Source organism: Salvelinus namaycush, chromosome 14 (genome assembly GCF_016432855.1).
Source record: "Salvelinus namaycush isolate Seneca chromosome 14, SaNama_1.0, whole genome shotgun sequence".
In the NCBI taxonomy this organism is placed as follows: domain Eukaryota; kingdom Metazoa; phylum Chordata; class Actinopteri; order Salmoniformes; family Salmonidae; genus Salvelinus; species Salvelinus namaycush.
Window position 1 is genome coordinate 27373200 of NC_052320.1, and position 12496 is coordinate 27385695.

Below are 12496 nucleotides of genomic sequence, written 5' to 3' on the forward strand. Positions count from 1 at the left end.
TACATCCAAGGGTTCACATACTTTATCCACCCTGCGCTGTGAATGTTTACATGGTGTGTTCAATAAAATCATGAAACGTATAATTGTTTGTGTGTTATTAGTTTAAGCAGACTGTGTTTGTCTATTGTTGTGGCCTAGATGAAGAAAAATGATGACCAATTTATGCAGAAATCCAGGTATTTACAAAGGGTTCACATACTTTTTCTTGCCACTGTAGCGACTTAAATGTGCATAAATTTGCATATAATACCAACCAACAATAATTGTAATTCTTGAACCATTCACAACTGTCACATGTTCAGTGTATCTTATCCTATCAGCCAACCAATCAATTAATATTTTCATCTACCTACTTTTTCAACTAGTTACATTAATAAGGGATCATAGCTTTCACCTGGCCAGTCTATGTCATGGAAAAAGCAGTTGTTCTCAATGTTTGTTATACTTACTGTATATCCTCCACAATCACACATCTTATTCTCCCTCCACCACACACAAAGTAATATCTCATATCTTTAGGAGGGTCAGTCAAAGTGAGTTCTCTCCTCAAGCCTCAGGATTTGTGCTCCTATCCGTGTCATGATACGCCACCAGCTGCTGCTAAGTTTTTCTGGTTTCCATGGAGACACTCAATGAGCTGCAGATGATATGGACTGGTCAGTGGGGGTTAGGCTACTGTTGTTATCATAATTTCTGGGGAGAACAAAGTGCCGAGCTGAATCGTCTTTTCATGGTAATCAGAGTACTGCTCAGACCTGCTCCTTTTTTATCTTCACAGGAACACACTCCGCCATAGCGCTGTGCGGGAAGAACCGCTCCTCCACTCCGCTCTTCTCGGCGCTCAAAGCTTCCTGTCACGCCTTTGATTTCCAGCCCAGCTTCCCAACGCTTCTTATCAACCCACAACCCAGCTCCCTCTCTAACACCTAACCTATATCTCCCCCTCTCTGCTACTAGAAGTTTGTCTTCCCGAGGGGAATGTTTTTACTAAATTGGATTTGACCACGTGTTCTGTGTCAAATGGACCAAGATCATTTTGAAAAAAAGTTTTCATTTAAGTCTTCTAGCAGACGCTCTTATCCAGTGACTTACAGGAGCAATTAGGGTTAAGTGCCTTGCTCAAGGGCAAATCGACATATTTTTCACCTAGTCGGTTCGGGGATTCAAACCATCAACCTTTCAGTTGCTGGCCCAACACTCTTAATCGCTAGGCTACCTACCACCCTAATTGGATTGGCCTCAGCAGTGTAGGTTAGTGTCATAATGGGGGTTCTAGCAGAAGTGGATTAGGCACACCACAGCTACTGCTGACCACTTGCCTGCAATAGATTTTAGGACAGAACTGAACAACGGCACAAAGAAATGTGAGGTCACCGACCTAAAAGCAGCTAAAGAGGGTTAAGCTTCGGTGACTAAATATCACACCTGAAATAAGCCAATCCCTGAAATGACCAAAAGACATTTAAATCATTAGACCTCTTAGGATTTGTTAGGATGTGTGTGTGTGTGTACACATGAGTGACATTCTATTGGGCTGTGCACATAATTGCATATCATCCACCTTCACACAGCCATCTCTTCAAAGTTAATTCAAATATTTTCTAATCATAATATTCATACATATATCAATGTGTCTTCTATATGTGATAAGTGAGGGGAGGTCGAGAGAGGGGAGGTCGAGAGAGAAATTAAAATATTTGAGAGAAAAAAGACAGTGGGAGAGAAAAAGTGAAGATACTCAGAAATGTTTGGGAGACAGATGAAGAGAGAATACAGAGATAGAGTGAGTTGGAGGAGGAGGCTCCAGCTTTTCAATGGCAATCTGATGTCACCCTGAAAAGCAGCCCTTTGTCTTCCACACATCCAACACTATGAATAATAAATAGGTGCTTCATTCAGCCTCAAAAGACAGAGACAATTCTCCCAGCTGGCTGTTAAACTAAGAGCAGATCCCTCATTTACCAGCTTTTGACAAAAGTCAGAGGAAGGGAAATATGCCATATAACATACGTGAATCAGAATCCAAAAATATCCTTCTTGGATTAAAATGATCATGCCCAGACTCTGTTGACATTTCTGAGTGTAACATTTCCTAATTCGTTCTCTCCTCCCGTCTCTCTGTACCAGCCCCCCCCCCCTCCCCTTGGTCAAACTGTATTCTCTCTCTTTGCATCCTCTCTTCCCTGTGTCTGTCCTCTCTCTACATCCCTCTCTCCCTCTCTCCTTCCCTATCTCTTGCACAGAGACAGTGGGAGCAGTTCTTATGACTCGCTTCATTGTCTCCTTAAGCTGTGACATGGAGACCCAAATGAACAAATAAATTAACCAAATTACACAGAATGTGTACAAAGACAGAGAATAGAATACATTCCCACAATGTCTCATTATGAGGTAAACACTGCTTTATATCCTACTGAGCCACGGCTATAAATGTAAACTGCTTACAATCATGCAGTGGAGGAAACCCTAACCCTCTGATTACTTATTCTAAACATGATTCATTGTTTTTTTACAGTATATTTATGATGCAATTCAATCAAGGGGAAAATTAGAAAGCAATGGGAACTTCATTTGCCTAAATTAACATGATTACTTCTCATGGTGTGACTGTCACACTGTGTTACTAAGATTAATGCGCAGGTGTTTTGTTTGTTCACATGAACTAGACCTTGAGGTTGTTGTTAGTGCTGTACGTGGTGTTGTTATTTGTCAGGGTCAAGTAGTTTATTGGTTCTGGGTTATTTTGGAACCCAAGCATCTATTTGGGCAGTAAAGTGCTCACCTAGTCCACCAGCAACGATGACCCTTCCACCGAGACATCCGGCCACAAAGTCTGCTCTCTTAACCCTCATCCTGGAGGTTCGGGTTGGTTTGATCCAGATACCTGCAACACACAGGGGTCAGAGGGCAAAGGTCAGAGAGGAGACTGTAACATCAAACACTGTTTGACATAAATATTCCAAAATCCCTTTCCAAGCATCATTAACTACATGTATCCAACATAAATGTCTAATACAACACAGATGGTTGACCTATTTACAGTGAGGGGGAAAACAGCACCGCTACTCTAAATCTGTATCTGTTGTATGTCTTTCTCTCCTCTCTAACCCTCTCTCCTTGCCCTCGACTCTGCCTGGGTCTTACTCACCACCTCAGTGTTTCCATCATTCCCTGACACTGCCATACCCTCTCTCTCTATTTGCCCCAGAATCTTTCCTCACTCTGCCCCTATCTAGCTCTCCCTCTTCCTTTCCTCTCTCTCTATCCTCGTTCTCTCCATTTCTCACTCTCTGCCCCATTTTATCTCCCCCCTCTCTGATCTCTCCCTCTCTTTCAGGTAGATAATGTAGATGAAGACGAACGATACTATAGATAGGGAGGCTGCCTTTGCTAAGCCTGGGGGAGCTCCATGAATCACTCAGCGCAAAGAGGCCATCCCAGGTGCACTCTGCTCTGGCTGCGTCTGGCGACATGTCTGCCCCACAGCAGATTACATTTTCTAAATTTGGGACAGCGTGCCCTCATTCCCTCTCCACCCTCCCCTTTTCTCCTCTCTCCTGCACTGCCGGCTAAAAGCCTGACTTCAAGCGCTCCATCTTCTCTCCGTGCCAGGTCTGTCCAGTCCGGGAGAGGACAGCACTGTTAAGGTAGATGAGACACCATTTACTTCAGTGGTTTAGTCACAGCAGCAAAGTCTGTGACCTCAGGCAACCCCTGAACTTTCCCTGATAGCTCAGCAGCTCACAATAGGAGGCAAAGAGAAAACCCAACACCTCTCTATGTGACAAATCAAGCTCTCTGTATGTGAGAGACCAGAACACTCCAAGGTCCAGACAACTCAAATGACTGTTACCAGAGTGTATGCAGCCCAATCATAACTGTCATTAAAAAAAGCGATATAATTAAACAAAAACACTGGATTTGGAATAATGGACAGAAAGAAAATGTGTCACTAATGTTATTATTTATTATATCCCAGAATGTACAGTTCAGATTCTTTCCCTATAAAGCCATTGCTCCAAAGCACACCCTGTGAGCTTAGAACAGACACTGTTGTTGCTAATTTGCGTTCTCCAAAACGAATTGAACACTCTTAATGAGCCTTCAGCACTTGGATGAGTAGCCAAGAAAACAACTAGGAGGTCAATAAAGGATGATAATAAGGTAGGGAGCGAGGAGGGTAGGAATAAGGGGGTAGATGACAAGAGAGAGAACATGGGTCGCGTTGATGAGAGAGGAAGGGAGAAGGAGAAATATGCAGTGTGTGAGTGTACAAAACTTTAGGAACACCTTCCTAATATTGAGTTGCACCCCGTTGCCCTCAGAACACCCTCAGTTCGTCGGGGCATGGACTCTACAACGTGTCGAAAACATTCCACCGGGATGCTGGCCCATGTTGACTCCAACGCTTCCCACAGTTGTGTCAAGTTGGATGGATGTCCTTTATGTGGTGGACCATTCTTGATACACACGGGAAACTGCTGGGCGTGAAAAACCCAGCAGCGTTGCAGTTCCTGACACACTCAAACCGGTGTGCCTGGCACCTACTACCACCCTGTTCAAAGGCACTTAAATCTTTGTCTTTCCCATTCACCCTCTGAATGGCACACATATACAATCCATGTCTCAATTGTCTCAAGTCTATAAAATCCTTCTTTAACCTGTCTCCTCCCCTTCATCTACACTGATTGAAGTGGATTTAACAAGTGACATCAATAAGGGATCATAGCTTCACCTGGACAGTCTACAATACATCACCAAAAGTATGTGGACACCTGTCTATGTCATGGAAAGAGCAGGTGTTCCTAATGTTATGTACACTCAGTGTTTTTTTAGGGAGGGAGAAATTGCCACATGCAGAGAAAGACACACGCACGAACACACACACGTATATATACACTACCGGTCAAAAGTTTTAGAACACCTACTCATTCAAGGGTTTTTCTTTCTTTTTTATTATTTTCTACATTGTAGAATAGTAGTGAAGACATGAAACTGAAAATAACACATATGAAATCATGTAGTAACCAAGAAAGTGTTAAACAAATCAAAAAATATTTTATATTTGAGATTCTTCAAATAGCCACCCTTTGCCTTGATGACAGCTTTGCACACTCTTGGCATTCTCTCAACCAGCTTCACCTGGAATGCTTTTCCAATAGTCTTGAAGGAGTTCCCACATATGCTGAGCACTTGTTGGCTGCTTTTCCTTCACTCTGCGGTCCGACTCATCCCAAACCATCTCAATTTGGGTTGAGGTCGGGGGATTGTGGAGGCCAGGAGATCTGATGCAGCACTCCATCACTCTCCTTCTTGCTAAAATAGACCCTACACAGCCTGGCGGTGTTGGGCGGTGTTGGGTCATCGTCCTGTTGAAAAACAAATGATAGTCCCACTAAGCCCAAACCAGATGGGATGGTGTATCACTGCAGAATGCTGTGGTCACCATGCTGGTTAAGTGCGCCTTGCATTCTAAATAAATCACAGACAGTGTCACCAGCAAAGCACCCCCACACCATAACACCACCTCCTCCATGCTTTACGGTGGGAAATACACGTGGAGATTATCTGTTCACCCACACCGCGTCTCACAAAGACACGGCGGTTGGAACCAAAAATCTCCAATTTGTACTCCAGACAAAAGGACAAATTTCCACCAGTCTAATGTCCATTGCTCGTGTTTCTTGGCCCAAGTAAGTCTGTTCTTATTATTGTTGTCTTTTATTAGTGGTTTCTTTGCAGCAATTCGACCATGAAGGACTGATTCACACAGTCTCCTCTGAACAGTTGATGTTGAGATGTATCTGTTACTTGAATTTATTTGGGCTGCAATTTCTGAGGCTGGTAACTCTAATGAACTTATCCTCTGCAGCAGAGGTAACTCTGGGTCTTCCATTTCTGTGGCGGTTCTCATGAGCGCCAGTTTCATCATAGCGCTTGATTGTTTTTGCCACTGCACTTGAAGAAACTTTCAGAGCTCTTGACATTTTCCGCATTGACTGACCTTCATGTCTTAAAGTAATGATGGACTGTTGTTTCTCTTTGCTTATTTTAGCTGTTCTTGCCATAATATGGACTTGGTCTTATACCAAATAGGGCTATCTTCTGTATACCACCCCTACCTTGTCACAACACAACTGATTGGCTCAAACTTATTGAGAAGGAAAGAAATTCCACAAATTAACAAGGCAAACCTGTTAATTGAAATGCATTCCAGGTGACTACCTCATGAAGCTGGTTGAGAGAATGCCAAGAATGTGCAAAGCTGTCATCAAGGCAAAGGTTGGCTATCTGAAGTGTTTAACACTTTTTTGGTTAGTACATGATTCCATATGTGTTATTTCATTGTTTTGATGTCTTCACTATTATTTTACAATGTAGAAAATAGTAAAAAATAAAGAAAAAACGTTGAATTTGCAGGTGTTCTAAAACTTTTGACCGGTAGTGCACACCTCTATCTACAACCTTGACCTTCTCTTGGTTGGATCCATCACGTCTCTAGTGCGCACGCACGCACGCACGCACGCACGCACGCACGCACGCACGCACGCACGCACGCACGCACGCACACACACACACACACACAGCAGGCAAGCTGGCTGTGCAGTGTAATGGAAGAGGGCAGTCACAGAGTGGCCAGAGCAATTTCCGCCCCAGAGGGGGAGAAGCAGAGCAGCCAGCGGCTCAATAACAGATAAGCTTATTGGAACAGATTGGTTTTTCAGCACAGGCAAATGGAGGCAACATAACATGTAAAAATAGCCAGAGGGGGAAAAAGTGAGGCAGTTTAGGAAGCAGGCACAACTTCCCCTGCTCTCTGAGGATAAATGGCCATTTCTTCTCCCACACAGTGTTTCTGTGCCCAGGGCTCTCTTAGAAGATCTGTCTGCAGCTCTACTGCTCCTCTACTGTTATGATGTATAGGATGATAGCTACAGCAATGACATACTGGAACAATCTGCCAGTGGACTCTGTCTCTGTTTAAAACTTACTGACACACATTGATGGTTTGAGGTGCTAATTCAATCAAGTACAGGCTCCTTGTTGGTTTGACAATCTTAAGCCCTGAGACTTTGTTTCTGGTATGTTGTTGCCTTATATATATATACACACACACACACACACACACACACACACACACACACACACACACACACACACACACACACACACACACACACACACACACACACACACACACACACACACACACAGTGTGTTGACTGACAGGTGGGTTAGGCAGAGAACAGTGCCCCAGCTGGAGTATAGAAGCCGTGTGTTTATTTAAAGCCCAGAATCAATCCTCTCTCTCTTTCACACACTACCACTTCTGACTCCAATCACCTCGCTCAATAACCCACAGCCTACCTCTCTCTCTCTCACCCACCGCAGCATCTCCTGCCACATACCCTGACATCTCCCCAACGGGAGGATGCAATATTCCTCTCCACTACATTTCCAATGACATCAAGCGGCCGGGAGTGGAAAGGAACATATATAGCCTAGTAAATGCAATCCCTCCATGTGGTCCCATTCACTGAGTCTCTGGAGGAGCAGAATGTGCTGTCAGAGGAATTATGGGAAAAGGATCCCTATCTTGTTCGATATGTGAAAATGAAGCCTATTACTGAGCAGAACAGTACTTTTTGAAATACGGTGGGCAATATGGCATTGAGGTCCACGTTGGTCTCCTTTGTGCCATCCATTCTCCAGATTGTCTGCTCCATCGACTGACTGACAGGAGTGTATTCATGATGACATACACACACATACATGCCCTCATTAAAAATACACATAGATCTTTACAGTCTGTCTGTGTCAGAGTCATGTTTGAATCTCAGGTCCTCCCTCCGATACGCATGATGGATAAATATAGCCTGTTAATCAGGTCCACTCACACACACACACACACACACACACACACACACACACACACACACACACACACACACACACACACACACACACACACACACACACACACACACACACACACACACACACACACACACACAAAACCAGGGTCTCAGGTTTGATTAATTGCGTTCTGAGATTAATTACAAAGATCAATGCGATAATCCACAGGTCTCATGAGGCGAAAGGGACTGTATAGAAGCCCACTCCACATGCCATTTTCACACGCTGCCACGCTTAGCTTCCAACTGTGTGTGTGCCTGTGTAGTATATGTACTGTATGTGTGTGGCTGTGTAGTAGATGTACTGTATGAGTGTGGCTGTGTAGTGGATGTACTGTATGTGTGTGGCTGTGTAGTGGATGTACTGTATGTGTGTGGCTGTGTAGTAGATGTACTGTATGTGTGTGGCTGTGTAGTAGATGTACTGTATGTGTGTGGCTGTGTAGTGGATGTACTGTATGTGTGTGGCTGTGTAGTAGATGTACTGTATGAGTGTGGCTGTGTAGTAGATGTACTGTATGTGTGTGGCTGTGTAGTGGATGTACTGTATGTGTGTGGCTGTGTAGTGGATGTACTGTATGTGTGTGGCTGTGTAGTAGATGTACTGTATGTGTGTGGCTGTGTAGTAGATGTACTGTATGAGTGTGGCTGTGTAGTAGATGTACTGTATGTGTGTGGCTGTGTAGTAGATGTATTGTATGAGTGTGGCTGTGTAGTATATGTACTGTATGTGTGTGGCTGTGTAGTAGATGTACTGTATGAGTGTGGCTGTGTAGTAGATGTACTGTATGTGTGTGGCTGTGTAGTAGATGTACTGTATGTGTGTGGCTGTGTAGTAGATGTACTGTATGTGTGTGGCTGTGTAGTAGATGTACTGTATGTGTGTGGCTGTGTAGTAGATGTACTGTATGAGTGTGGCTGTGTAGTAGATGTACTGTATGTGTGTGGCTGTGTAGTAGATGTACTGTATGTGTGTGGCTGTGTAGTAGATGTACTGTATGAGTGTGGCTGTGTAGTAGATGTACTGTATGAGTGTGGCTGTGTAGTAGATGTACTGTATGTGTGTGGCTGTGTAGAGATGTACTGTATGTGTGTGGCTGTGTAGTAGATGTACTGTATGAGTGTGGCTGTGTAGTAGATGTACTGTATGAGTGTGGCTGTGTAGTAGATGTACTGTATGTGTGTGGCTGTGTAGAGATGTACTGTATGTGTGTGGCTGTGTAGTAGATGTACTGTATGAGTGTGGCTGCGTAATAGATGTGTGTGGCTGTGCTGTGTTGTCCCTCTCGTGCTGTGAGAAATGCGGTGGAGGTGAGACAAGGTCCTGAACTGTTCTACTCTCCGTTATAGCTGAGTCCTGTGGATCACATGGATGAAATCACCCTCCTCCACTTTACCGGCCGGCCGGCAGGCAGGCAGGCAGGCAGGCCGGCAGGCAGGCAGGCAGGCAGGCAGGCAGGCAGGCAGGCAGGCAGGCAGGCAGGCAGGCAGGCAGGCAGGCAGGCAGGCAGGCAGGCAGGCAGGCAGGCAGGCAGGCAGGCAGGCAGGCAGGCAGGCAGGCAGAGGGATTCAAGTTCATGGGGTTTTAAGTGAGAGGAAAGGTAAAGAGAAGGAGAATTGTTTGACAGATGAAGAGAGGAGGAGATGGCTAAGAGGGGTGGCATCAGTGGAGTGGTGAGAGAGCGGCGAGGTGTTACTGACAAAATGTGAATGTATTTTTGATGGCATCATTGGATACAACCGTAACATGCTTTTACAATACAAAGAGTGTGTCAGTGGTTGAATACAGCACAAAGGGAACACAAGTTGTGTATGAACAGTACTATTACAGCGATAGCCGGGGCATAATATCTAAATAAACAGCGGTGAAAACAGAAATCCAAACACACTAGGTTACACTCCCAAAGTCTGTCAGTGGACATGATCAACTCTAATACAGGCAATTAGACTTAGAAATGAGGCCTGTTGTTTGATTCTGCAGTGCTTTGTCACTGGGTTGAATAGTGAAATAAGGCACAGTCACACGCGCTAGGGAGGTAGCGTAGGAATAAAACCCACAGAAAGCTTACTTACAGCTGGCCTCAGCCCGTGAAACACACCCCATAATCTACTGTACAGTCCCTGTTCATTACCCTGAGCCCCAGAGAAACCATATCAAATCTGCCTCGCTGGCTGATTCTACAGACGAAAATTAAGACAAATAGGTAGTTTAATACGAGAGATAAACTACTAGAAGTGCCCTAGCTTTACGCACAAAAAACATATTTATTTCAAATTTCGTGTTGTTTACATCCCTGTTAGTGAGCATTTCTCCATTGCCAAGATAATCCATCCAGCTGACAGGTGTGGCATATCAACAAGCATATTAAACAGCATGATCATTACACAGGTGCACCTTGTGCTGGGAAAATAAAAGGCCACTCTAAAATGTGCAGTTTTGTCACACAACACAATGCCACAGATGTCTCAAGTTTTGAGGGAGCGTGCAATTGGCATGCTGACTGCAGGAATGTCCACCAAAGCTGTTGCCAGAGAATTGAATGTTCATTTCTCAACCACAAGCTGCCTCCAACGTTGTTTTAGAGAATTTAGCAGTACGTCCAATCGGCCTCGCAACCGCAGACCACGTGTAACCAAGCCAGCCCAGGACCTCTACATCCGGCTTCTTCACCTGCGGTATCATGTGAGACCAGCCACCTGGACAGTTGATGAAACTGTGAGTTTGCACAACTAAAGAATTTCTGCACAAACTGTCAGAAACCGTATCAAGGAAGCTCATCTGCATGCTCGTCGTACTCACCAGGGTCTTGACCTGACTGCAGTTTGGCGTCGTAAACGACTTCAGTGGGCAAATGATCACCTTTGAAGGCAGCTGGCACACTGGAGAAATGTGCTCGGATGCACGGATGAATCCCGGTTTCAATTGTACCGGGCAGATGGCAGACCGTGTGTATGGCGTTGTGTGGGCGAGTGGTTTCCTGATGTCAACGTTGTGAACAGAGTGCCCCATGGTGTCGGTGGGATTATGGTATGGGCAGGCATAAGCTAAGGACAATGAACACAATTGTATTTTATCAATGTCAATTTTAATGCACAGCAATACCGTGACGAGATCCTGAGGCCCATTGTCATGCCATTCATTCACCACCATCAACTCTTGTTTCAGCATGATAACGCACGGCCCCAAGTTGCAAGGACCTGTACACAATTCCTGGAAGCTTAAAATGTCCCATTTCTTCCATGGCCTGCATACTCTACTCACCAGACATGTCACCCATTGAGCATGTTTGGGACACTCTGGATCGACATGTACGACAGCGTGTTCCAGTTTCCACTAATATACAGTGGGGCAAAAAAGTATTTAGTCAGCCACCAATTGTGCAAGTTCTCCCACTTAAAAAGATGAGAGAGGCCTGTAATTTTCATCATAGGTACACTTCAACTATGACAGACAAAATGAGAAAAAAAAATCAAGAAAATCACATTGAAGGATTTTTAATGAATTTATTAGCAAATTATGGTGGAAAATAAGTATTTGGTCAATAACAAAAGTTTATCTCAATACTTTGTTATATACCCTTTGTTGGCAATGACAGAGGTCAAACGTGTTCTGTAAGTCTTCACAAGGTTTTCACACACTGTTGCTGGTATTTCGGCCCCATTCCTCCATGCAGATCTCCTCTAGAGCAGTGATGTTTTGGGGCTGTTGCTGGGCAACACGGACTTTCAACTCCCTCCAAAGATTTTCTATGGGGTTGAGATCTGGAAACTGGCTAGGCCACTCCAGGACCTTGAAATGCTTCTTACGAAGCCACTCCTTCGTTGCCCGGGCGGTGTGTTTGGGATCATTGTCATGCTGAAAGACCCAGCCATGTTTCATCTTCAATGCCCTTGCTGATGGAAGGAGGTTTTCACTCAAAATCTCACGATACATGGCCCCATTCATTCTTTCCTTTACACGGATCAGTCGTCCTGGTCCCTTTGCAGAAAAACAGCCCCAAAGCATGATGTTTCCACCCCCATGCTTCACAGTAGGTATGGTGTTCTTTGGATGCAACTCAGCATTCTTTGTCCTCCAAACACGACGAGTTGAGTTTTTACCAAAAGGTTCTATTTTGGTTTCATCTGACATTCTCCCAATCTTCTTCTGGATCATCCAAATGCTCTCTAGCAAACTTCAGACGGATCTGGACATGTACTGGCTTAAGCAGGGGGACACGTCTGGCACTGCAGGATTTGAGTCCCTGGCGGCGTAGTGTGTTACTGATGGTAGGCTTTGTTACTTTGGTCCCAGCTCTCTGCAGGTCATTCACTAGTTCCCCCCGTGTGGTTCTGGGATTTTTGCTCACCGTTCTTGTGATCATTTTGACCCCACGGGGTGAGATCTTGCGTGGAGCCCCAGATCGAGGGAGATTATCAGTCTTCCATTTCCTAATAATTGCTACCACAGTTGATTTCTTCAAACCAAGCTGCTTACCTATTGCAGATTCAGTCTTCCCAGCCTGGTGCAGGTCTACAATTTTGTTTCTGGAGTCCTTTGACAGCTCTTTGGTCTTGGCCATAGTGGAGTTTGGAGTGTG

General features: G+C 44.7%; 1 protein-coding gene across 1 annotated transcript in view; it reads right to left on the reverse strand.

The window, feature by feature from the left end:
- Positions 1 to 12496, reverse strand: part of klhdc8b (kelch domain containing 8B) — a 151429-nt gene that overhangs the window by 31389 nt on the left and 107544 nt on the right. The window contains exon 4 of the mRNA XM_039007425.1: positions 2783 to 2884. Within this exon, the coding sequence (XP_038863353.1) occupies positions 2783 to 2884 (102 nt within the window). The remainder of the gene's footprint in view (positions 1 to 2782; positions 2885 to 12496) is intronic.